Genomic DNA, 27249 nt, shown 5'->3' with positions numbered 1-27249 from the left:
TTTCCCCTTCTCTTGGTCATGTTAAGGCGGTTTGTGGAATATACTGTCCAGCTTTGGGCATCTCAGTTGAGGAAGAGTGTTGAGTCCTCTGGTAAAGGATAGCAGAAGCCTAAGACCTGCCAGGACCATTTGAGGGATCTGGGCTTGTTTTGGTCTGACAAAAGACCAAAAAAGGCCAGACARAAGTCAAGCAGGGGAAGGACTTCTGTAGCACTCTGTGGTTTCTTGAAGGTGTTCACAAAGGTCATGGCAGAGCAAGGGGCAGCACTGAGCCCTTCAGGAGATCCAGGCCRGATTCCTAGAAGAGCTTTGCTGGCAGGACAGTACGGCCCTGGAGCAGGTTACCCAGGAGGGCTGTGCAACCTGCTTTGTAGCTTCCAGCACTCCGCTAGACAAAACTGCAGCTCACCTTATCTGCTGTTGTTCATGGTCCTGCTTGGCATGGGAAGCTAGCATAGAGGAACAGCCTTCCAACACTTCTATTATCTGTTTAACTTTCGTGTTTTGAACCAATTCTGAATTCCTAAAATGAAGTAAATAGTCTGCTGCTAGCTAATGAAGAAGAGAGAATTTGTCCATAAATAATTCAATGTATACCTGTATACTTGTCTACCTTATTATTAATGATTCTAATGGATAGATTCTGGAATCTGAGACTATCTGTATAAGTTACTGTGCTATAGAAGTTGTTTTGTTTTCTTGTTGAATAGAATATGCTATTAAGTGAAAACATATACCATCAATTTTAAACTCTGAATTTATAAGTTATCTTTATGGCATCTAATATGAATGTGAAGTAATAGTTGTCAYTTCCCACAACAGTCTTAGGCTTTTTCACATACATTTTCCCTACTAAAAAGGAATAAATAAAAAAAAGGAATTTCTTTTACCTAAATATGAACTAAGTCACTGCAGCTGAGCCTTCTCCCAARATTATCTTTGATGAAGAGCTCAGCAAGTTTAATTTAAGTCTTCCTTTGCAAGGTATAACAGCTGAACAAATGTATGAGTAATTTATGAAATAGATCTCTCTGAGGAGCAGCACAGAATTCTGAAAAGATTTCAAGTGTTACATAATTTACACCAATGGCCCATTTCACTGAACTATAAAGGAGGCTACTGGTTTTAGGAGGAAATGTGTCTGCTCTTATCTATTCTTAGAAGGGTACAGCAATTTAGTGGGGGTATAAGTCTAATGCCATTTTTTTCCTTTTATTTAGATTCATAACCAGATACAGTTTTTATTATTATTATTATTATTATTATTATTTATTTATTTATTTATTTATTTTTCTTCCTTCCCTTCATTGTCTTCCATCTTATAAGCAGTACAAACAGTCTTGCTGTCACTGTTTCAGGCTTTGTTTTTGCATTGCTTCTGCTATTTCAAATAAACTTTTTTTTCAGTCAGGAAAGAGTATGTTTATGAGCTCTTCCAAAACACTGTGAAAAGATCAGCATAATTAACTGTTGCTGACCAGCACCTTCCCTCCTCCCAGATGTGACCAGCACCTTCCCTCCTCCATCCACATATGCAAAATGAGTGAATTGGATAGATAAAAATATTCTGTATTCATATTTTTTTTTTTGTTTCCAAAGCCTCCAGATAACAGCATGTTTTCACACTGTGTTGGCATTCCTTGGAACTCTGCACAGCAGTATAATTCCTCAGATTCTTGTCAGTAATAAAACAATGTAGTCCATTGATGCTGAAGAGGACAGAGCTTGTTTTGTTTCCAGCTTGCACAACTTCAGAGCTTCACGAGCCTTTTAATTTCCATTCTTTCAAGTGCTTAATGCCTTGGAGTTTGATTTCTTCCAAATGACCATGCTTCCAGGAAAATTATCCYTGCCTGCTATTATTGGTGCCTATGCTAGGGATAGCAGATATATGATGGAGTCACAAGCTCAATTTYCTGTGGCCTGATTTTGCTAATTTAATGAGTGAATGTTGTGTACAGCAAAAGCGTTGCCGACAACATGCTTTCAGAAAGAGGAGCAATAGGGCCAAGTAAAATACTTTCAAAGGAGAGACAATTCATTTGTGTATAAGGAAAATGTGTAGCTTTACATTAGCTTAGAGAAACACAGTGAGTTTAATAAACCCAACCAAACAAAACGTTGATTTGTGAAACCCTGTTTGGTTGTTGCAGGAGGACGTTACATGCCAGACTTCGGACTGGGCCTGGAGGTGGTAATGAGCAATCTGAGTTACCCCTGACAAATTTCTGCTTGCTAGTGGATTTTTTGTTGGATATAGTGTCTTTGGTAAGAATTTCTTTGTTGCTAATACTAGGATCCCATATATTGATAGTCTAGAGAAACACCCTATCTACTTTRTTAAATCTTGTTCTCAAAAAGATACTGCCATAAATTGATAAAGTGGTTGGGTATAAACAGAAATGTTTTTATGATACATTTATCTGAAATCTTGTTTGTCCTCATTGTGTTTTCTCCTCTGAAACATGTATTGTTTTACCCAGGATAAGCTTTTGTAGTTCTGTGGTCTAGTTTAGATGTGCCACTTTGTTTTAAGGCTAACTCTTTTAAACGTCACGATATGATGCATCTTCTTTGTTGRCATTGCTTAATATAGCAAAGACTGTTGGGACTGTTTTTTCTATACCTTTCCTCAATTCTTTGCTTTCTCATTTTAAAGCCTACTAGAAGTATGAGAGTGCTGTGTCAGGTATGGCAATCAGCCTGTTTTCCCTTTAGTTTTTAATATTTTTTGTATTATTCATTCTTAAGCTTGTATGTTACAATTATTTTAGTAATACTGGAGTAGCAGTCTTTTGTCTTATTGTTGCATTTTGTAATGTGTTTATAGTGTAAAGAACAACACTTTAAATTCTAGAGGAAGCTAGATAYACTTACATTTGTTGATTACCCAGTGAAAAAATTTCTCTTAACTATAAAGTTAGTTCCATAAAATTTTGGAAGTAAAGCATGCAGTTCTTATTCTCAGATGTTTGGATTATTTTTTCTTTTTCCATTTTTCAGATATTTAGAATACAGTTAGAGAAATGATGCATAATACTTTTAGGATGGAATTGGTACAATAATTCATGAACTTTTCTATTTCTTTATTAGGAAACTTATATTGAAATACAAACAGAACATTTGCCTCAGCTGTTGCTCAGAATGATTTCTGCGTTGACAAGTCATCTTCATACGTTGCACTTGTCTGAGCTCACTGATTCTCTCAGACTCTGCTCGAAGATCCTGAGCAAGGTTCAACCTCCCCTGCTGTCTGCGGGTACAGACGGCGTCCTGCAGCTCCCTAGTGGACACAGCAGCTCCATCAAAGAATGGGAAAATAAAAAGGTAACTGGTTGTTGTGTCTTGCAGCATCTTGGAAAAATACATTTTGTGTGTATGTGTTCCCCCCCCCCCTTTGGGAAGGAAAAAAAAGTTATAAGGCTATAAGGATACTAATCATAAAATCATCAGAGAATCATAGAATGCTTAAGGTTGGAAGGGACCCCTAGAATGCTTAAGGTTGGAAGGGACCCCTAGAGCTCACGCAGGGTCACCTAAAGCACGTGACACAGGGCTGCGGGTTTTAAAGATCTCCGAAGAAGGATATTCCACAAGCTCTCTGGGCAGCCTATTCCAGAGTTCTGTCACCCTCACTGTCAGGAAATTTTTCCTTAAGTTCCTGTAGAGCTTCCAATGCTTCAGTCTGTGGCCATTTCCTCTAGTCCTGTCGCTGGCCACCACTGAAAAGAGGCCGCCCCCTCCTCCTCCCTCCCTCCCTTGAGGTATTTATAGACACTGATCAGGTCCCCCCTCAGCCTCCTCTTCTCCAGGCTGAACAGGCCCAGCTCCCTCAGCCTTTGCTCATAGGGCAGATGTTCCAGGCCCCTGATCATCCTCATAGCCCTGTGCTGGACTCTCTCCMGTAGCCTCACATCCCTTTCTGATGGAAGACTCCTTGATGAAGCCAAGGTGGTTCCATAGACGGGATCTCATTCARTTGCCTCAACACAGAAAGAGGGCTGGTCAGACCCAGTTTGTGTTTGGTAGATCTGTATGGTCTGTTGTCAGTCGCTTTCAAGTCCCTTGTGTTTCTGCACATGGCTTCCAGAAAGGTTTGCTCCGTAGATTTCCTGGGGACTGAAATGAGGTTGACTGGCCTGCATTTCCTAGATTGGGAGACTGCCCTGCATTTCCTAGATGGGGAATAAAAATTTAGAACTTCTTTTGCTTTCAAGCTGACAAGAAAATAAGTAATTTCTTTCAAGTACCTAAATACCCATCTTAGAGACTCCCTAAAAACCTTTATTTCAATTAGGTGCCCTCAATTTCGCTTGACAATCCCAATGATGTGTTTGAGGATGGTGAAAATCCTCCCAGCAGCCGGTCTTCAGAAAGCGGCTTCACGGAGTTCGTGCAGTACCAGGCGGACACCACGGAGGACATCGACCGAGCGCTGAGCGAAGGCCCCGGCGCCGCCGGCATCCCCGTCGTGGGCAGCACGTCCTCGGAGACCGAGACCGCGTCCACCGTGGGATCCGAGGAGACCATCGTGCAGCTTCCCGCCCTCGTGACACAGGGGACGGCGGCGCGGAGCGGGAAGACGATCCAAAAGACTGCAATGCAGTGCTGCTTGGAGTACGTCCAGCAGTTCCTCACCAGGTTCATCAACCTGTATATCATTCAAAGTAATACCTTGTCTCAGCCTTTAGGGACCGAGCTTCCCGTAGACCCCACCAGAGAGCAAGTGCAGACTGCAAAGTGGGAAAGGGAGTCACAAGGAGATGCTAAGGTGAAGAAGACGAACAAGAAGAAAACACCAAAAGAATACCTGCCTGCCTTTATTGCTGCCTGCCAGCTCTATCTTGAATGTTCCAGTTTTCCCGTTTACATTGCGGAGGGAAATCGTACTTCAGAATTACATGCTGGGAAACCTGAAGTTGGTGAGTGTTGCTCTTCCTTTTAAAATAAATATATATACTTTAACATTTAAAGTGACAGTAGTCATGCTTTTAAGTACTGTTATTTGGCATTCCTCTCAAATATGTGTTTCCTTCTGTGTTAATTGGGTTATTTTTTTGGACTAAACTATTTCATAATAGAATTTAGGAACGTTTTGTGTCAAATTTGATGCTAGACAAATATTAATTACATGAGCTGAAGTCTGAGAGTAGAATAAAGGTTTTTCAGGTGTTCCTTGTCATATGGATACAGGAATGTTCTCTTAATAGCACTTTTCCTATACCAGAAAAGGCTTTGCTATAATGCATAGTGATCACAAGCTGACATCAAATGTGGTTTTAGCTTCATTTTAGTAGCCTTGGACTGCTTTGCATATTTATTACTTTGTGGAATATGTGGAAGTTCTGCTATTGAATGGAATTCACAGCAGCTAAGAACTTAGTTTTATTTTGCTTCTATTACAAGTGAAAAGTAATAGTTTCCTTAGGTAATTGTTTCCTTAAGAAACAAGTGATACTACCAAATCTTCTGGCCATGAGTGCACCAGAAAATAGAAGGGAAAATGGGGATTTTGTGTAGTGTGTGTGTGTGTGTGTGTGTGTGTGTGTGTGTGTGTGTTCTTAGGTAAGTGTCCTATTTCCAGGGCCATTTCTGGTCAATGGCTTGGGAGTTGTTGCCTTAAAATAGGAGGAGATACTAGATGCATGCAAGAAACTGTAATTACAATAATTTTGGCAATTTATTACAATAATTGCAGAATCTCCTGTGGCTTTCTTTTTCTGGGAAACTTGGAAATTGTTCTCATCCATGGCTTTCCAAATGGCATAGGCGCTGCTTGGAGGGGGGATAGATTTCTGGCATTCAGGAACAGACCCATTGGTTTAACAGATGACTGCTGCTCCTGTCCCCACAATATTTTAGATATATTATGTATGTCTGCATCACACAGTCAGGAGTGGAGCGTCTTTGACTTTGAGATCCAGACATGCCAAATATTTATATGCCAGTTAAAGGCAGCTTGCTGGTGGCTTTGTGTTAACTAAGGGCATTGCTTTTTTCCTGCATTCTGTTAACCTTTTCCTTGGGCTTGCTATGGGACTTTGTGAAAGTTGCATAATCTCTGACCTTCACATTCCCACTTACAGAATAGACATGCTACCTTTCATAAAAGCATAGGCCATTTCTGCTCTTTCTGTGATAAGACCCTGAAAAATGTAATGTTTTCAAACACAAGGAACCACAAATAGGAGAGTCGTGGTTGATAATAGAGAAGTTTAAAAAAAAAAAAAAAAGCCAAAATCAGCTGTTTGCTTGTTATTTTCAGTGGCTTTAACTGTTAGCATTGCCGCCCATGGAAGCAGGAGGCTTGTGGAGCTCGAGCTGCCTCACAGGAAGGCGGGTGGGCCCGGGAATCCCCTTGGCTTTTCCAGCCGCCTGGGGTTCTTGTTGCTCAAGCAGCACCCACAGCTCTTTGTTTGCTCTGTGCAAGAGCAGCCCTTTGRACGGGCAGTAGCAGAAAGGGGTTTTTAAGGCAACAACTCTCAGGGAGCAGAAGAGGGTGGAGAAGAGCCGGGAGGCTCCCGTGTCAGGCAGCATGGCTAGCGTGTGGAACAGCCTCGCGACGGGAGCGGGTCGTGCTCAGGAGAGTGTTCATATCTGTAAACTTTGGGACTCATAATSAGAATTGTTTTGCACGTGTTTAAATTATGAGTTATACTGCAAAATTCTTGTGTATGCAAATTTGAAATTGCACCTTCTTTTTGGTTCTAAAAAGATGCTCAATTTATGCCTATGAAGTAACACTTTCATGCCTGTCTCATTATGGAATCATTTACTCTTTTACTAATGCAATCCACAATGCTTTAAGAAAAGTTAATCCGGTGATGCTGAGATAAAAGGGTGCATTGAGTATGTGGTGCACAAAGGAGGATTTGACTGTCAACTGCAGAGAGAACAGCCTGCCTTGCCAGCCCACATGCAGTGACTGCAAGAGGAGGGAAGAAAGACCCTGCAGCGAAAGCAGAACGTTAACTCCTAGGGGCAATTTTCTCACCARTGCCAGCAATTGCTGCAGATACTTTTATTTGTCATGTGCTTCCATTGAAACAAATATATTCTGTGTCCTTTTACATTTTACTTTTATATATAAGATACCATAGTTATTCTAGGACAAACCTCAATGTTAAGACTTGTTTGTCCTTCAAGAATTTCCCAAAGGAGGAAATGGAATGTGCAGTCTACGAAGTGTGTGGTTTTACCTGAAAAAAGGACATGGATGCAATTCCATGAACTATATTTTTTTTCTTCCTTAAGTTTTGATATTTGCTTATAGTTATTAGATATTTGAAGTGATATAGTAGTACATTCTTAAGTATTCTAAAGGCACAGATATTCAAAGATATGAAGACACATTAGTAAGTTTTTCTCGCTTGCATACATTTTCCTGCACACGTACAGCGAGAAGGCTSAACTGTGAAAAGTGAAGGGCAATCATGGTACAGTTTTGAAGTGTAAGCTATTTTGTGTGGTTTTCATTTCAGATTGTGAACAAGTGCAGCCTCCACTGTGGCTTCAAACTCTGATGAATGCTTGCAAACAAGCGAGTGATTTCAGCATTCAAGGTGTTACTATTTCCCTTGTGATGGACTTGGTCGGATTGACTCAATCCGTGGCTCTTGTCACTGGAGAGAATCTGAACAGTGTGGAAACTGCTCAGCCTCTCAGCCCTAACCAGGGGCGAGTGGCCGTGGTCATTAGACCTCCCCTCACTCAAGGCAACCTGAGATTCATGGCTGAAAAGACAGATTTCTTCAAGGTACTGTGCTTTGTGCTGCCTCATTAATGTTTCCTTTAGGTCGTATTTTTTCTGACCAGTGAAGCCTGACAGTTCCTGCTATTTTGCTGTTCTTGCTATGGGAAACAAAGCTGCCTTGCTGAGCAGTTTGACTACTGTAGGCCATGTTTGCTGAGCTCTGTATGAAAACACGTAAACAGGTTTCCAACTGTGAGTGTTTTCTGATTGCTCAGGTGAAAACACTTGATTGAATCAAGATTTTGAAAATATAAATGAAAACTGTTTGAACAGCATCCCTAACATCTACAGGTAGCAAAGACAGCAGGCTGAGCTGTATGTACTACAGGAGTGTGACAAACTGCTCTTTCTGCATTTGTGATTTACGCAACACCTCCAAAAGATGATTGGCCACACAACCTATTAGGTAGTTAATTATATTCCAGTAGAAGCATCTTATTTTTGGAGATCACCGAGTTCTGACTCTGAACAGGGATGTTTTATGTCCTAAATTAACACACTGTTTTAGCAAGCTGCTTCTGTTCAGATAAATAGAAAAGAAAATTTTCTASGTAGCCTGTTAGTCATACAGTATCATCAGATGCAGTGTCTGTTGTCACTACATATATCTCAAGATAGTTTAGAGGGAAAATACATRTGTTATATGTATGATAGATATAAATGATGCTCACCCATTTTTTCTTGCAATGTTTATTTTCACCTACAAAGCATATAGCTTTAACTCTGTGGGACCAGCTGGGTGATGGAACTCCTCAGCATCATCAGAAGAGTGTGGAGCTTTTCTACCAGCTGCACAACCTTGTTCCGTCTTCTAGCATTTGTGAAGATGTTATTAGTCAGCAGCTGACTCACAGAGACAAGGTAAGTTGCTCCCACGGTTCCTAAAAGATAAGTTTTTTAAAAATACGGATATTTTTACAGAAACATGTTGGGAAAAAAAGGTTGTGGTGCTTCAGTGGAGGGCGTAAATAACTCCAGTATTTAAAAACATTATTTGAAACAGTTTTATAAACATAATACATTTAAAATACTCCTCTTTTATGCAGAACATTAGATTTGTCCTCTGGTGTTGCGAGAACACCAGAGAACAACACGAGAACACTTAACCTATCTTTGTATTTGACCCCTGTTTCGGTGACGTCTTAATATTTCACAGTCATTGATTCCTTTTTCCTTGTTACGCTTCTTTGAAGAATAGGRAATAATTTGTACAAAGAAACATCATCCAGAAAGATAAAATGCAGACAAAAAAGGGCTAGTAATGGTAGGAATTGGACCTAGACTTTCTTGGTTCTGTTCTGGTTTTCCAAACAGCTCTTCTTTTGTTGTACAGCTCCTTAAAATTTAAACTTTTATTTTGCTTTATCTTAACCAAACGCAGCTCTCCTAGGAACTCCCCCCTATTTCATCTAATCATTGTATCCTATCATGTAACTATGTTCATATAGCATCTATATGACCTCTTGCTTCCTTTCCTCCACAGCACTTGGAGCAAGAACTACATTTTTGCCATTACCACATCTCAGTTGCTTTTCTTGATAGGGATGTTGGATTCCTCTTTCATCAGGGCAGTTGTCTGTGGTCCTTCCTCTTCAACTTTCCATTCTTTAGGTGTCTCTCTTGTTTCCCTCCAGATGTGTTTTCTTCCCTGCCTTTGTGCCACCACCTCCTTGTTACAGTCTGAGGTCTGTGTTCAGTTCCTTGCCGTAAGAAACATCCCTCTCAGTCTGCAGCATTTGACATAACTTATCTGCTGCTTCTGCCTGAACTCCTTTTTTCTCCAACGTTTTCTTTTGTCTTKCTGATCATTCATACATAATCTTCTTGTAACAGCCAATATAAAGTTCAAACCAAAGAGCTGCTTGTGATTTTTGTGATTTTACTTCATTTGCAGTTGCCAAGAGCTGTACTCAAGATTTCTGAGCTCCATCCTCTGTAACTTTCCAGCTAGTGTTTCTGTAAGTGAAGAGGCTCCAGTTCAGTCCTTCCCAATCTCATATGGTGCCTTTCCTCCCTAGTTATTTGATTTACAAGATTTAAACTCTGACCCTTCCTGACACACTTGCCAGTTCCAGAGGGCAGCAAATAAACTGCTGAAGGATAATTGCCAGTTTTCTTTGTGCCTGCACCTCAGTGGAGATCTGGTCTGCTCTGGCTGATGTGGCTGCTGGCCTGCAGATTGTCRGCACGTTTCTTTTGAGCGTGTTGCTGAAGCTGCCCTTTTCTTGACRGCATTTATTTTAAATCATCTGAGAGCTGCTGCTTTGCCTCTCTGCTAATAGTGTCTGGTGTCTCGTTAGTGCTTTGTACCTTGGCCTAACTCCTGCTCTGCTACTGCAGGTTAAGTTGTTTACTCCCAAAGTCACGTGCTGTGTTTCTGCTCTTCCTCACTGAGGCACAAAGGTCTCTTTTCTCCCTGCTGGCTTTCCTTCAGAGGTCCTGTCTGCCCTACTAGCCACCTCTGCTCCACCCTCAGTGTAGCTAGTGCAAGTACAGCAGTGTTTGCAAAGCAGACACTGCTGAGAGTGTCTGTTTATGTCTGTGGTATCTCTTTGTACTGTCCTAGTAGGCAAAAGGAGCACGGACTGTTTTATGTAGGAAACTGCATTACCTACTTACCTACATAYATAGCACGTGCTTAGCTTTTGCAGCAATTAATAGGCAGTGCACTCTGAATGACTGGTGCTCTGTTTTTCTCTTGAAATTTGTTTCAGGTAGAGATAATCCATTTGACATTAGAGTCAAGGCCTTTGCAGAGCTTAAATGCATAGACTGGCCTCCCAGCCCCTGCCGGGTGCATGGTAGGAAATTCATTACCCGTTTCCAAGCACTGGCAATAGAGGCTCATGGGGTGTCACGAGCAGTTGTTTTTCCTGCTGTTGTGTCAGACCAGCAAGGGCCCCCGTGTGCGCCAGCTTGTCCATGGCTGCAGCTCCCAGCTTGGCGTGCTGGTAGYCCTGCTGCTGGCTGCAGCCGAMCTCACGGGCTGTGAGGTCTGCCACGTGCTGGGTCTGAGGAGGTGGCCCACCAGCATGTCCTGCCAGCCTTGCTCTCAGGACAGGAGCTTCTTAGATCTCCGCAGTGTRGACTGCAGGGGCTCACGTGAAGCCTTCTCCACAGGCCTGAGGGTTGGTTACTTTTTCATCAGCAGAAATTTTTTGGTGTGACCAGGCATGTTTTTGGCAGCTGGCTTTTGCTGTTGTAAGCGTATTGCTTTCTACCTACGTGTTATGTTTGCTTTTCCTTGCAGCATGATGCTGTTTCTATATTTTTTAGTCCGAGTCCGGTGTGATCTGGCTAATGGTCTTCTTATAATTTGCATTTTTTGTAACTTTAAATTAGAATTTACGTCGTTGTGGCACACACTGGTTGTATTAGTGGTTGCAGAATTTAAGCTCTGTGTTGTAAGGGAAGTGTGCCAGATTCTCAGTGACCTTAGCAGTTTGTGGCTTTGGTTCTTCACTAGAGGTAAATATASCTACTCCTTATTTCCTATAAGCACATGTCTCAAAAACCAACAAACAAAATGTGCATCATCTCTTTGTCTCCCTACTCATCTGCTAATGTAGTTTAAGCCCTCATTGTCTTTGAAACTGATTTCACTTGATGCTTTATTCGGTGTAGCCATCTTGTGGCTATGCTCTCTGTGCTTTCTTTGTTCAGTCCTACAGCTGCTTAGCAGCTCCCTTGTTTCTTGGATCATGCTGATGTTTACAGATACACCCGTATATTCTTATCACAGTGTRGCACTTGTTATTGTTTCCAGCCTTGCTGGAATAACTCTTTGCTCTGCTGACCACAGTAAAGAGAWGGAGAAGGAAATTCTTCATACCATTTCCAGAATTAAATATTTTGCATGTTGTATTATTAGCAGTGATGCACTCATCTGCTTCTTTAAGCATGTATRATTTGTTATGAAACTAAACTGTAGAATCTGGAGCAAAAAGTTAGAAACTTATTGATGGACTTTATGTATTATCTAGCTGGAAAACTCTTGCATTTCTATCTAGCCCTTTTCATCCCGTATTTTCTGGGATACTGTATTTAATCCCATGACTCCAGACGCTACCACTTGGTTGCTTACATCTAAATATTTCTCTAACAGTTCTTCTCTCTACCTCTATATCCTTGAGTTTTCCTCTTTAAAACCTAACCTGCTTTGTCCTGATCACTCTTTGTAATCTCTTCTGATGCTTGGTGTTGATTCTGATAAGCTCAGTGAAAGTGGAGCTGTCAACTCGCAGGAGTAAAATGAGTGTTGCTCAAGCTGTAGCAATTATATATTCAAAATTTGTCTCAAGCTAAATTTGGAAACAGGAAAGATCAGGATTGCAGGGGAGGAATCCTTTCTTGTTACTAAAGGTGTCTGTAAAATGTTACTATTGCCTGTAAAAAAAAAAAAAAAAAAAANGACTAGAAAAAGACTTAAAAAAAAAAAAAAGGCTAGAAATCACAATCAAATTTGTGATTTATAATAAATTGATACCTTTTAAGCTTCTGTATACCTCTCTTTTTCCAGTCCTTCTCAGAGGCTAGTGGTGCTCTCTTTGATCTAACATGTCATTTGCTCCCCAGAAAGTAAGAATGGAAGCTCACGCCAAGTTTGCGGTGCTGTGGCACCTCACCCGCGATCTCCATATCAACAAGTCTGCTTCCTTTGGCCGCACCTTCGACAGGTTGGTGACTGCAGCAGCCATTCAGCTGAAGCAATTTTGCTGCAAAATCTTCAACTGCATTGTGCTGGCAGCACCGAAGGTTTAAAGTGCAAAGAATCTCAGTGTAACTGTGGGAGCCAGGAAGGATGAAGCGAATCTGAGTGTTTGACAAATCTATTTTCATGCTGCTGATGATTATGTCAGCTATAGGTTTTTCTGATAGCTATAAAATGTATCCCTTCGTGCATTGRCCTAGAAGTTCACTGTATATTATTGAGTTTGCTATTGGGGATGTTGCTGTGACTTGGTAAAAACAAAAATAAGATAGAGAAGTCAACACAGGATTGCATTACATACAAACAGAAAATAAGGATAGAGTTAAGAGAATTTATGAAAAATCTGCAAGTAAGCACTAAGATATAAAAATGTCTTGTATAATCTGTATGTTTTTATGTAAGATATCACCTGCTGACAAGAAGTTAGATGAGTAAGGTATCTCTTGTTTTCCAGGCAACTCCATGGATTGGCTTTTTTAAATCTGGGGTTTTTTTTTTTTTTTTTGCAGTACTTAATAGTCAATGATAACTTGTTATTCCAGCAACAGTACAAATATTTTAACTGTCCATACTGCTACTACTACTGTGATAGCTATTGTAATTGATATTATTACTAGATCTTTCTGRTTAGTTCTTCATTAGGCTAGACTATAATTGAAAATGTTGGACCGCAAAATTTAGATCCCAAATAAAATAGTTTTCTACACAGGGAAAACACTGGAGTATGTCCCAACGTGCTTTATTTATCATATATTGGATTCATATGCGATTATTCTGTCTGTAGTATAGCATATGTGCTAAATTCATCCTTCCTTCTGTTGTAGATCTTTATTTATTATGCTAGACAGCCTTAATAGCTTAGATGGTTCGACGTGGTCGGTGGGACAAGCCTGGCTAAATCAAGTCCTCCAAAGACATGACATTGCAAGAGTGCTTGAACCTTTACTCCTGCTGCTTCTCCACCCAAAAACTCAGCGAGTTTCTGTTCAGCGAGTTCAGGCTGAATGTTACTGGACTAAATCTCCCTGCCACCCTGAGGAAGAAAATGAAAAGCACTTTATGCAGAAATTTAGCTGTGCAGATGGTATGTACAGCAGAGGACTGTAGGAAGTTTCTTATTTGTTTTTCTTATTTACAGATTACTTATTACAGTGATAAATTACTTATATACAAGTTACAAGTTGTTTACAGGTTATTATTTACAGTTAAGACATAGTACAAATTGTTGACAGTAATAAAGCTCTAGAATAAGTAGAGCTTACATGTACCTTTGTTTATGCATGCATAGATTTTCCTAATTCAAGCCTACCCGGTAGGCTTGATACCAAGTCTATCCAATGTATCTACCCAAAGATGCCCCAGGATGGTTTGAAGTTTCATTACTTCCAAATTAGGAAAATGCTCGGGTATTTTAATGTAGAATGTATTATTATGTCTTAATCACTTCAGTGGAACTTAAGCATATGTCTTGAAATATAACCAAGAGCTGCAGTGCTTTCTTTTTTTATTTTTTATTTTTTATTTTTTATTTTTTATTTTTTATTTTTTATTTTTTATTTTTTATTTTTTATTTTTTATTTTTTATTTTTTATTTTNATTTTTTATTTTTTATTTTTTATTTTTTATTTTTTATTTTTTATTTTTTATTTTTTATTTTTTATTTTTTATTTTTTATTTTTTATTTTTTATTTCTTATTTCTTATTTCTTATTTCTTATTTTTTTTTATTGCAAATTCATATTTTTGATTCTAAATATTACATATGTGATTTTCTGTGTTTTCCTTTAAGCTTTTTCTCATGTGCCTTTAAGTCAAGGACAACTTATACCTAAAGAGAGCAATGAAAAGCAACTTGTTATGGATGAAATGGAGAACTTCAGCCTGACTGTCAACCCCCTGAGTGACAGGCTTTCCTTGTTAAGTACCAGCAGTGAGACTATTCCAATGGTCGTGTCTGATTTTGACCTTCCTGACCATCAGGTTGAAGCTCTGCAGAGTTCTGACTCTGGCTGTTCTCAGTCATCTGTTGGAGACAACCTCAGTTATGAGGTAGAAACAGAAAGTTTGAGCGCTCAAGACAGCTCTCAGACTCTGAGAGAGGACTCACCCGATGAAATTGTGCAGCAAGTGGTTACTGATCTGATATGCCAGGTTGTAAGTGGCCTCGGAGAAGAGACTGAACCGGTCGCACGTGACCCGCACTCTGAGGATACTTCATGCAAGTTCAGTCCATTAGACAACTCTGAGGAGGTGACTAAAAGTGAAGATCAGAATATTCAAAGTAGCCAAAGTAGTTTGCTTAGTAACGACAGCTCCCAGCTGTTATCAGCATCAACTGAGACTGGACTAGAGAGTTTACGAGATGAAATTTCAAGAAATAACTCTTCGCCCTGTATTGCTGCAAGTCAGCAGTCTCTCTCTGATGTCGCTTTTACTTCCTTGGAATCAAAGGCCAGAAAGCGAAGCCACAGTAGCATTCAGTTCAGCTTCAAGGGAAAGCCACCAGAAAAGATGTCGGAGAAAGAAACGATTGTTAAAGAGTCAGGAAAGCAGCCAGGGGCAAAACCTAAAGTGAAAATAGCCAAGAAGAAAGATGAAGAGAAGAAGAAAGCGCAAACAGAGAAGCTTAAACAAACCAATGTCTTCTTCAGTGATGGTCTTGATTTAGAAAACTGGTACAGTTGTGGAGAAGGGGAGATCTCAGAAATAGAGAGTGATGTGGGCTCCCCCGGAATGCGGCGGCCTCCCCACTTCAATATCCATCCCTTGTATCAGCACGTCCTGCTCTATCTCCAGCTGTATGACTCTTCCAGGACACTCTATGCTTTCTCTGCAATCAAAGCAATCCTGAAAACCAATCCCTCAGCTTTTGTAAGTGCCATCTCTACTACCAGTGTCAACAATGCATACACTCCCCAGCTCTCCTTGCTCCAGAATCTTCTAGCCCGGCATCGAATATCTGTTATGGGCAAAGATTTCTACAGTCACATCCCAGTCGATTCGAACCATAACTTTCGGAGTTCTATGTACATAGAAATTCTTATCTCCTTGTGCTTGTACTATATGCGGAGCCACTATCCCACTCATGTTAAAGTAACCTCGCAGGACCTCATCGGAAACCGTAACATGCAGATGATGAGTATAGAGATTTTGACYCTTCTTTTTGCTGAGCTGGCCAAAGTCATAGAAAGCTCTGCCAAGGGCTTCCCCAGCTTCATTTCGGACATGTTATCCAAGTGCAAGGTTCAGAAAGTGATCCTGCATTGCCTGCTGTCCTCCATCTTCAGCGCGCAGAAGTGGCACAGCGAGAAGCTGGCTGGAAAGAACATAGTGGCTGTGGAAGAAGGCTTCTCTGAAGACAGCCTCATAAACTTCTCCGAAGATGAGTTTGATAACGGGAGCACGCTGCAGTCGCAGCTCCTGAAGGTGCTGCAGCGGCTCATCGTCCTGGAGCACCGCGTCATGACGGTGCCCGAGGAGAACGACGCGGGCTTCGACTTTGGCATAACGGACTTGGAGCACATCGGCCCTCAGCAGCCCATGACCTCCCTGCAGTACTTGCACTCGCAGCCCATCACCTGCCAGGGCATGTTCCTCTGCGCCGTCATAAGAGCTCTGCATCAACACTGTGCCTGTAAAATGCATCCCCAGTGGATTGGCCTTATCACCTCCACCTTGCCTTACATGGGGAAAGTTCTGCAGAGGGTCGTCGTTTCCGTGACCCTTCAGCTTTGCAGGAACTTGGATAACTTGATTCAGCAGTATAAATATGAAACGGGGTTATCTGATAATAGGTATGTGTATGTGGAGATTATCAGTTCTTATTTTCCAAACAGATTTTAATTTATTGAATTAATTCACCATCAGAAGAATTACTAACAAACGGAATCTTTTATTTTAGGCCTCTCTGGATGGCATCGGTCACTCCACCAGATATGATTCTGACTTTGTTGGAAGGTATCACCACAATAATTCATTACTGCCTCCTGGATCCAGCTACACAGTATCATCAGGTAAGCCTGCTCGAGTGGCTGAAGGATTCCTATGCATATGATGGTGTTAACAGTGCTTGTATATGGGTACTTGAGAGGAAAAATACTGAAAATTACTATCTTGGCTATAAATATGTTTTTCATTGTTATCTATACATCTTAAACAGAAGAGCATTTGCCTACAAATAAGATCTTTGAGAGAATATCCTTAGTTTGGGGCAGGATTATGTGTTTTTTGTTGTTTTGGTTTTTGCTAAAATAGCGAAGTAGAAATTCATCAACTTTCAGAGCTCTGAGATGCCACSTTTTAGAGCTGGATTCCTTTGTGGGACTTTACAGGCTGATGCCTTTGTTTTCTGGCTGGATTTTGTTCATCTCGCAATATGGCAAAATACCCTATTTCTGTAGTTCATGTATATTCACAATTTGCCATTTTATTCAAGGGGATATTTTTGGATCTGATATTCTCAGCATAGTCTATATCAGGAATTTGGCCCAGATTGTGCAATACAATTTTTGTCGTCCTGTTTGTTTTCTGTTTGTTCTGTTTGTTTACGTTTCCCTTCTCTTTCTGCTGATTAAGAAATGACTGAGAAGAGTTTGCTTTCTGTGCAAATAAACAATTTTGCACAGAGTATGTTAATTTCCCCTCAAATTCTGAAATAATTACCTTTTGCAAAGTTATTGGCAAATGATAGAAAATTGATCATTGGACRCATGTTCACATGTTTAGAAAACATTCCATACTGAAAGACTAAGTCAAAAGATTAGTTTATTCTTATACAATAGACTCAAAACTCTATATAATCTAAGAATTAATAAAAGTATTTTGAAAAGGAGTTGAAGTTGTACATTTTGTCCATGAAATTTCAATTCACAACTATTTTAGTAAGGTTGTTTTTATAAAAATGTTTAATGCCCTTCCTCCCATCTCCCTTAAAATGCACTAGCTTTTGGTTAATGTGGATCAGAAACACTTGATTGAAGCTCGCAATGGGATCCTGTCTATCCTGCACATGATCATGTCTTCTGTGACCCTTCTGTGGAGCATCCTCCACCTTGCAGATTCTTCGGAGAAAACAACTGCTGCTGCTGCTTCCATTACCACTATTAATCTTGGATCAACAAAGGTCAGAATGTCAGGAATTATCTCATTTAAATTGCTCATGARTACGTCTGTCAACTAAATTCACTTCCCTTAAGTATAGATTGTGCCTATATCCATCCATTCCATAAGCAGGGCTTTTATAAACATCTATTGAATCACCTGGAACAACGTGCCTCCCTTCTTGGCTTTCTGCAAAGGAAATCACTTCCATCCCAAAGAACAGTTGAAGCCCTTTAAGACTCCCCTTTTATTTCTCAAAGAATATTAAATATCCATATTAAATCTTACCAAAAATGAGCTCTGCTTTTAAAACAGCTTGTATTTGGACATTTGTGAATTAGTTCTTTACTCATGCAACTCTTCTACAGTGATATCCTTATACACAAGGAAATGTCATAGCTGGCAGTAAATCAATAACCATAAAGATGAGACGCTGAGAACTCTGCCTGGCTCTTCAGCTGAATGCAGTTCAGACTTGCACTTCACATTAAGTGACTATCATTTAAACTTCAAGTATTTTAAAGTAAGATTTGCTCATAGTTAATTTGAATATATCAGGTATCGTAACACAGCGTCATCACAAAACAATTCTTTCAGCCTTTGCCATTCAAAGTGAGGCAGTAATAGGTAACTGCTTGTATTGTTTTTGCACAGACATGATTCTGTGGTCTTACTTGTGCTTCCAGGAAAACTTTCCAGTCACTGATGAGAAGTCTGCACTTGTGGATGACCTATATGCATTATGCTTCTCTGAAAATAAGACAAGCTTTTATATGCTGATCCAGCATTAATTCTTTTGTAAATCCCAGWTTTTCTTTATTTTGCCCAAATCCACATTATTTAAAAGAGCATTTAACCTATCCTGGATATGAAAAATCCTGGTGGAATTCAGCTAGTCACCTATTAGAGCAGGTTCTTACTGTTCCACCCCAGGCCTTGGTGTCCTGCTTACAGCTGCCTCAGAGTTGCTGGTCGTGGCTGAGAACTCCCCAGTTGCAGAGGGTTGGGCCCCCAGATGTGAGTGAGCTTCAGGCCAGCTGGGCTGCTTTGGCAGCTCCTTCCTGCAGGCTTGGAGAATTCCTTCTGAAATACCTCAGACCAAAGTAGAAATGGCTGTCAGCAAAGAGACAGGAAACATAATCCTTCTGTCAAAGAGAACAGGGTCAGAAGTAGTCTCAGGAAGCACATACTATTTTTCTTGATCCAAGTGTGACGGAATAACTTTTGACCTTGTTTTAAGAAACATTATTAAGCATTTCAACGATTAAAATTTCAGCCTCCCAGAGTTAGCTTGTTCTGTGATTTTCTTCCTACTTYTTAATCTCTGTCCCATTTTTCTGTAAATTAAGCCTTTCACTGTTCATATTGGACCTGAACTTGTTCCTTTCTCCTTGTAATTACTTCATTTATATTTGAAAACTGTTATATCCCCACTAACTTTATTTTCTCTAAACTACACAAATTAATTTCTGCTTCTATAGGTCATATTTTCTATATCACTAATCTTTCTTCTTTCTTTATAGTTTGGGTTCTCTCAGCTTGTGTACRCTCCTTGAAGTAAGGTGTCCAAAACTGGGCATGCCACATGGTATCCTCCTCCAGGGGAAAAACTGTTTCATGTCTTGCATGCAGTGCTGCTCTTTGTGGATGCTTTTTTGCTTTCCTTATCGTTGCTGACTCAGTGAGTTTGTGATCCATTTTAATTCCAAGATTTTTTTAAATTTTTTCAGCAGCACTGCTACCTAAATACTTACTCATCCTCAATTGCTGAAGTGGTTTATTCCTACCCTTGCATGCAAAGCCCAAGGACATTTCCACACTTTCTCAGGTCACTTTGAACTCTGTGCCTTTCGGTATCAGCTGCTTTCCACTTGATTCATATTTGAAAATTTTACGAGTGTATTTTCTCTTCCATAGCTTTAGTCATTAAGAAAATGATTAAAGAGTATCAGAGATATTCCTTTCTGACAAACAAACTGGTGACATTTGCCATGAGTGTGGCTCCGTAGCTGGTCTTTGAAGGGCAGGTTGTGGTGCTCATTTAAAAGGATACATGTTCTGCTTCCATGTTTCAGAATTTGAGGCAGCAGATTCTCGAACTGTTGGGCCCAATTTCAATGAATCATGGTGTTCACTTCATGGCTGCCATTGCATTTGTGTGGAATGAGAGGAGACAGAACAAAAACGCTTCTAGGACTAAGGTATGTGTGTAACATGGTCGCTTTGCATAGAGGCAGCGCCTCCTAGGGATTTAAAACATTAAGGTTAAGATGGGGGTTCCAGTCAAAAATGTACYGAATATGGAAAATATTTCTATAAATTGTATTCTTAAATTAGCAGCTATATGTTCCCAGAGGCATTTAGAAGTAGATTATCTTTGTGAATTCTTCAGGAACAGAGTAAATAGCGCCAAGCCTCCAGATGAACTATTAATTACTGGTATTTTAGCTAAAGCAGGGTGCCTCCTGTTGTGACTGTGATAAAAAAAAATAATGATTTCTTTAAAACTTGTTTTTTTTTTCTGTTCTGTACCTGTGGAATCTAGGACAATATGAGTCCAGTCTGTCAGCAAGTTTCTTATGCAATACAGAAAGGTAGTAACAGGCAAGCTTAGGAATATGGGTATATACTATGAGCCTTCATAAATAGAATGCATGAGCATTTTTGCTCATATAAATACTTTCCACTATTGGCGTAATCTTTTTAAAGCGCGATTGKTTTTTTTTTCAGTGAATTTAGTCCAGTGAATTACTCATGTAATTGTCTCACACACCACAGGCGATTATATGCTGCTCCCTTCAGCACACTCCCCAACCACTATTTAGATTTTTAAGATTGCATTGCAATTTTAAAATACAAGATTRTATTACATATTCAACAGTGACTCTCAGGAGCCCTTGATTCTCATCACACCCTAGATAGAAATGACTTCCATAAATTCATGTCTGGCATATCAAGCACAGCATGTCCTATTTGCAAATGCTGCCAGTATTTAGCTAACAGAAAAATCTATAGTGTTTTGTTAAGGAACATATTTCCAAATTACAAAGCAGCAAATTAGAAACCAGATTCACTTTTTGGTCTATAGTGACATGCTCTTGTAGGAAAGAGTTTATATCTGCTACCTAATTCTCCTCTGTAGTAGCAGGTCTCTTYGGCTTCACTTGCTAAGAACCCTGTGAGGCAGCTTATCTCAATTGTGGCCCAGGCACTGCCTGGGATGAAGGTTTCTGATGGACATTGATCTTTTTAGGTGATTCCTGCTGCTGGTGAAGAGCAACTTCTGCTGGTAGAGCTAGTTCGCTCCATCAGTGTGATGAGGACTGAGACTGTTATACAAACAGTGAAAGAAGTTCTGAAGCAGCCTCCAGCCATAGCAAAGGACAAGGTATGAACCCCGTAGATGCACTGTTCATTTATTTAATATCTTTTTACAGAAGCGTAGACATTAAGTGATTGTTTACTGCTTCACAAATTCAAGCAAGTGGTTCACACTTCCATTCCCTACAGTGTGAAAGTTTTGATTATCTAGTAGATGAATGGACCTTTGTGAGGGAAAGGAAAGGAAGTCAACCTCCTTAAGTTACTAGCATTTATTGAAAAACTCCAGAATCCCGTTTACTCCTTCTGCAGAAGGCGATGTTTCATGGGAATAGGGTGAGGGAAATGAACATCTATCCTGGAGTCAGATTGACTTCTTTCAGGTGAGAAGGGGAAGTGGGAAAAGAGGAAAAAGTAAAAGAAAAGAATGACTATATATTAGTCAGCCTGAATGGGAATTCAGAAGATACTGTTAATGAAATAAATTATCTTCAGTCACTGCCATAACATTTTAGTAGAGCCATTTTTGCAATGATCAACAACAACAAGTCAGCTGCTTCTTTCTAATCACAAAGATTTCATCTCTTCTTCCTAGAAACATCTTTCACTGGAAGTCTGCATGTTGCAGTTTTTCTATGCTTATACTCAGAGGTAAGACAAGTTATGTTTTATTTCTCTCACCAAGGAGTAGGTGGACACTCTGAGCATTTTTATCTTTTTTAATGCATAGAATTAAAAATATCCCTGTATAATCTGAAGAATGAAAAGGAATAGTTTTGAACTCTGGGTATTATAATGAGGAAAGATGTTTCCCAAATTCTGCATCACCTTTCTTCCCCTATCTAAAATTCCACGCTCCAGCCCCCGAAAGCTGAACTGGGCACCACTCCAGCCCCGGCCCGAAAAGCATCTTTTGAGCACACAGTTCTGTCTCCCTCCCTTTCTTGAGTCTGCAAGCTTCAAGCTTGATGTAACCACTAAGTATKAATCGAGGCATTAAACAAGAAGAGATCTATGTGTGTGTTGATTCACAGCATCAGACAGGAGAACTGTGAAGTAAAAAGAAAATGGGGAATACTTGAGAGACAAGATGCTGTTTTCACTGCTGCAGTTACTTCCTCTTTTAGGATCCCAGTGACCAGCTTAGTAGATAGTTGGGCATCGCTGCTGCTTCTGCTAAAGGACTCTATCCAGGTTGGTCTTCCAGCTCCAGGACAATTCCTTATACTTGGGTAAGCACTTGATATTTGTGGTTTCTAAGGAAGTTCAAGTATAAGTGTGTGAAATCATATTGAGTGATAATAACTCCAAATTACTGTCRCTAATTTTTTGAGTGAAGAGGAATCCATATTTCTTAGTCTATTGAATTAATTTATTTTCTGAGGAAAGGTTATATGGATAAAACAATATATTGTGATAGGAGATATGCCAAGGTTTTTATTACATTACTGATTATTTGAGCCATTCGGACTCTTTTAAAAAGACAGTGGGTTTATGCTTCTGATTTTACTTAGAAAGTAACTGTAATTAATGTTTGGTAAGTATATGTAAATTTATAGCCTACCAGAAAAGATTAATTGCCAACATAGAAACTGTTTGGGGAGTATTTGAAATAAAATGTTGAATGTGGTTTTCTGYATAAGCACAAAGCACTGTTTTCTGGACTTTAATTTTGCTAATAAAAGGGATTTTAATTTTGCTAATAAATTATCCCTAAATATATTTTTTATGTATTCTAGTAAAACATATATATGATAAACTATTGTGGTTAGGTCCTTGGGAAATGCCCTCTTCCAGTTAAGAAACTGAGAAACCTGTTTTTTAGAATGTTAGTAAATTAAAGAGAAATAACTGAAGATTAAGCAAATAATAATTATGCATACAAATTTCTTCAGAGTTGTCCTAACTGAATTTTTATTATAATAATAATAAAATCTTTGTCTACTTGATTATTTTTTTTCAGTGTTCTTAATGAGTTTATTATGAAAAATCCAAGTCTGGAGAATAAGAAAGATCAGAGAGATCTTCAGGTAAATATGCGCATATATATATATATATGTATGTATGTATGTATTTAACTTTGATAATATTGAACAGTAAGAGCCTCATTTTAAGGAAAACATGAATGACAACAGAGTATCCAAATGAGCTGTAGCGGGGATATCGTGAAGAGATAATTGGTGGGAAGTGCTGTGGAGTTAGAGAGCAGCCTGTGTAAACCACGCAGTCCGTGACAGCACGTAGCTCCTGATGGATATTTCCTTTCCTCTATTAAAAACAAATGTCTGTATATTCTGTTTTTATTTAGTGTTCTAATGTCCAGAGGTGATTTCTACAAGCAAAGACCTTGTCTGTGCCTTTATATGACTGTTTATGATTTCCAAACTTTTTTTTCTCATATTTCCTGGGCTTCCTGAAGTCTCTCTCTTTCTCTTTTTATTTATTTTTTCTTGGAGCAATTGTTTGAGAAACTCTGTTGGAGGCCCCCAAGTAAGCTGGGTAACCCCTTAGTGTTTTCATAAGAAGTCCGCTGGCTTTAATAGATCTGTCCTTCTGTACAACTCATTCTGTTGTTACCAGGTGATTTTTGGCTGCTTGAAACTGCTTCTTTATTTTTTGCTGTGAGGTACAATGAGAATTTACTGGAACATGATTTTTAAAATTTTTTTAACAAATATTCTGAATTTAAGTGCTTATAATTGAAGAAAAAGGTACAGGTGATCACCATCATAATAGAACCTTTTCCCTGCTGGCAGTTTTATATTCTGCACTGGATGTTTAATTAAAGATCAATAGGGATGTAAGGATGTACTCTGATTTAGATGAGAGCCAGGTGCTTGTGTTTTGCATGTATCAGACTTAAGTAAGTGATTACAATTCACAGCACGCTGGGTTAGGGTGATGTGGTGGTTGTGCAGACTTTTCTCTCTCCGTGTTTGCCATGTGCCAGAGCAGGTGGCACCTCTGGAGTAGTGATCGTGTTGCAACGTGGTGCCATGCCTGTTGCTGGAGTCTTGAGCCTAAATTCCTAGTGCCTGCAAATCTTATGGGGAAAGTTTTAGGTGGAGTTGTTTATTCTCAGCCCACGGAYGTTAGAGAGAGCGGGTGGAAGCTCAGGGCAGGACGATGCATTTGCCTCTCGTGGAAGAGGGTAGTTGGTAGTGCAGAGTGGGCTGCCTGTGCACTCAGTACAGGTGCAGGCTACGTGGCTGATGTAACTTCATGCTTATAAAAGCTGGCTCGCCAATCAAGATCTGATGAATCTGATCTTGTTTATGTAAGTGATATAGGATGTGAAAAGGTTTTTTGTTTTTGTTGGTTGTTCGTTTTTTGTTTTTCCAAATATCTCTGGATTAAGAAAGAACATTTGAGATCCCCAGGGATGTGAAGTTTAACAGAAAAAAGGTGCTTCCAAGCAGACGATGTTGAAAAACACAGCAGAGCCCTGCCTGAGTTTAGCAGTCACATTCATACACAGATTATAACTTCCTTGCTCATACTAAAGCCCCTGTGGAGTAAACCTTAGGGATTATTTTTTTAATAATATTTTAAATAATATATTTTAATACACATTTTGATAATTTTTTTTTAACAAAAAGTTTGCTGCCACAACTAGATGCATGTTTAGAAGTGGGTTAGATATATTTCCATAAAGGAATTCTGAAATTTTATATATATATATGTATATATATATATATAAAAATTATATATATGTATAGTCCTGGTTGTTCATAGAGAGGTACACTAAACATCTACAGATTTTTGTTTACTAATCAGAACCTTTCTTGAATGTATTTATTTCTTATGTGCTCTGAAATAGGTCTTTGGTATCTTCTGTTTAGTACACTCATGTTTGATTTTATCTGTGGAGAAATCTCATATGTCTTCTAGGGAGTTATTCATCACTGATAATATTAAGCAGAAAAAGAAGATAACTGAATAAGTTATATAGAATTCCACAAAAACAGGTCCTGACAACAAATGTAGGAACTTCTGTGGAAAGTTCCTAGGATGTTTAGTTGTTGTTTTTCCACCAGGATGTAACCCACAAGATCGTGGATGCCATTGGGGCAATTGCTGGTTCTTCCTTGGAACAGACCACGTGGCTGAGACGCAACTTGGAGGTCAAACCTTCCCCCAAGATAATGGTGGACGGGAACAACCTGGAATCTGATGTTGAAGGTGGCTTTGTTTTCATCTTTTATTTCAGATAAAGCATTTGTAATTAATTTTCAGACCAAAATTAAGGAAGCTTTAACTTATTTGAATATGTATCTATGTATTAGAAGTGAAAATACTAAATCAGTATTTTATAGTATTTTTTTAATATTTTATAAGTATTTATAAAAATGCTTCTGTATTAGCATGCTGAGGTGTTGGTATCCTATGTAGTGTGTTAACAGAGTCTGTACAACTTCAAAATATATGATATTAAGATATGCTTTTAGAGTAAATAATGGCTTAAGAAAATTAACTTTGGACATTTTTTATTATTATTTTTGTTTAGATATGTTGTCTCCAGCAATGGAAACTTCAAACATAACTCCATCAGTTTATAGTGTCCATGCATTAACCTTACTTTCTGAGGTAAATGTCTCCTCAGGTGTACTAAATACTGATTTATAATAATCTTTTATATTGCAAAAAGGTTTTTTCTTTAGACATTTGGGGAAAAGAGATTTGACTGGAAACATTGATGTGAAAAGATAGGGATTCCTGTCATATAAAAATATATAAAGCTAATTAAGCAGCTTATGAAGATTCAGAGAGATGAATGCAAAGTAGAGTGTGCCTCTTCAGAGCTGGTGCAGGGGATGATTTTGGTGGCAGACTTTCTGTGCTGCTAGTAGTACATGTTATTTTCTGATAACCATACGCAATGTTTGCAATTTTCTTATTTTGTAGCTTATTCTGTAGAATGTTTTGACCTAAAGTTTATRCTTTTGTGTTTTTGCCTAAGTTGAAGGCACGTTTCTACTTTAGATTTTATGTTGTAGCTGAAATTTGATTGCCTCTCTTGTAAGCTCAAACACTCAGTGCACACAGTACAAAAATCAGTTGTWTTTGGTGAGCATAAAGTAGCAGGGGTGGGAGCAGTAACTTTGTGTCTCACTTTTTACAGGTTTTGGCCCATCTCCTGGATATGGTTTTCTACAGCGATGAGAAAGAGAGAGTCATTCCTCTGCTCGTGAATATCATGCACTACGTTGTCCCCTACCTCCGTAATCACAGGTATCTTCRCAATTCTTCAACTTATAATCTTTGTAGATTAGAGAAATTCGGTGTGTCCGATGCTTTGGTTGAATCAGACAGGATACACATTGACTGTCTGTTGCAAACCCCTTATAAAGCAGCAGTTTAAAATCACCCCGTGTTGCCTTTTTGTGCAGCGCTCACAACGCGTCCAGCTATCGAGCCTGCGTGCAGCTACTAAGCAGTCTCAGTGGGTACCAGTACACAAGAAGAGCCTGGAAGAAGGAGGCGTTTGATCTCTTCATGGACTCCAGCTTCTTCCAAATGGACGCTTCTTGTGTCAACCAGTAAGGCTGCCTCTTGCCTGTGTTGGTGGCTGTTGCATGTTTTCTGTATATATATGCTCTTACACATGAAAATATGTCTTGGGGAGCAAAATTTCCCAAGTTAYCTCCCTTGAGAGTAGAAAAGAAGGATAATGTTTCAACTTCAATTTTMTTTGSTATATATATATATAYACATATATTCTTAATAAGATACAATTCTTAAGCATTTTATAGGTATGTATCAATCAAACTGTACTGACCTATATASCAAAGAGTTATTAGAAGTTTTAACAAATGCGAGACAGTTTAGTTAAAGTGCAGAACGTTTTCTCTAAGGATTTCTTCTAATTTGTGCCCCGTCTTCTCCTTGTAGTTGGAGAGCTATTATGGATAATTTGATGACTCATGACAAAACGACATTCAGAGATTTGATGAGTAAGTATTATTGACGTGCGAAARGGAAAAATGGAAAAAAAAGCAAGTACTTTGAAAGCTTTGGTTCATCTCTGAATAATTTTCACAGACTGGGGTTTTTTTTCTTCCATTTTTTTTATGGAGATTCATAAGTAAAATCATTTGAAGTGAGGGCTTTTATTAGACCATTCTGGCCCACAGTGGTTTTTGTTTGTAAAACAGAATGTATTAACCAGACAGGATTTTTTTTCCCCAGACAGTAATTTTTTCCCCAGTTGATTCTGCACAAACTTCTGACAATCTGTATATGCAAATTATATTTAAAATAGACAGAACAAATTTCACAGGGATTGTGTAAATCTAAGATTTATTCACAGAATCACAGAAGGGTTGAGGTTGGAAGGGACCTCCAGAGACCATCCAGTCCCACCC

General features: G+C 39.1%; 1 protein-coding gene across 1 annotated transcript in view; it reads left to right on the top strand.

Moving 5' to 3' along the window:
- The window catches only part of DOP1A (DOP1 leucine zipper like protein A), a 49137-nt gene that overhangs the window by 14210 nt on the left and 7678 nt on the right, over positions 1 to 27249 (top strand). Inside the window, exons 11-31 of the mRNA XM_026038411.1 lie at positions 2154 to 2268; positions 2660 to 2689; positions 3094 to 3327; positions 4298 to 4922; positions 7482 to 7756; positions 8462 to 8614; positions 12329 to 12429; positions 13289 to 13548; positions 14253 to 16257; positions 16365 to 16476; positions 17406 to 17585; positions 19639 to 19764; positions 20817 to 20951; positions 21480 to 21535; positions 22012 to 22116; positions 22848 to 22914; positions 24922 to 25066; positions 25392 to 25471; positions 26007 to 26116; positions 26275 to 26424; positions 26777 to 26849. Of these exons, the coding sequence (XP_025894196.1) occupies positions 2154 to 2268; positions 2660 to 2689; positions 3094 to 3327; positions 4298 to 4922; positions 7482 to 7756; positions 8462 to 8614; positions 12329 to 12429; positions 13289 to 13548; positions 14253 to 16257; positions 16365 to 16476; positions 17406 to 17585; positions 19639 to 19764; positions 20817 to 20951; positions 21480 to 21535; positions 22012 to 22116; positions 22848 to 22914; positions 24922 to 25066; positions 25392 to 25471; positions 26007 to 26116; positions 26275 to 26424; positions 26777 to 26849 (5137 nt within the window). The remainder of the gene's footprint in view (positions 1 to 2153; positions 2269 to 2659; positions 2690 to 3093; positions 3328 to 4297; positions 4923 to 7481; positions 7757 to 8461; positions 8615 to 12328; positions 12430 to 13288; positions 13549 to 14252; positions 16258 to 16364; positions 16477 to 17405; positions 17586 to 19638; positions 19765 to 20816; positions 20952 to 21479; positions 21536 to 22011; positions 22117 to 22847; positions 22915 to 24921; positions 25067 to 25391; positions 25472 to 26006; positions 26117 to 26274; positions 26425 to 26776; positions 26850 to 27249) is intronic.

This window comes from Nothoprocta perdicaria, unplaced genomic scaffold, assembly GCF_003342845.1.
Source record: "Nothoprocta perdicaria isolate Ctin4 unplaced genomic scaffold, notPer1 scaffold_21, whole genome shotgun sequence".
NCBI lineage: Eukaryota > Metazoa > Chordata > Aves > Tinamiformes > Tinamidae > Nothoprocta > Nothoprocta perdicaria.
The sequence above is the reverse complement of the archived record's forward strand: the minus strand, read 5'-3'. Positions and strand labels throughout refer to the sequence as shown.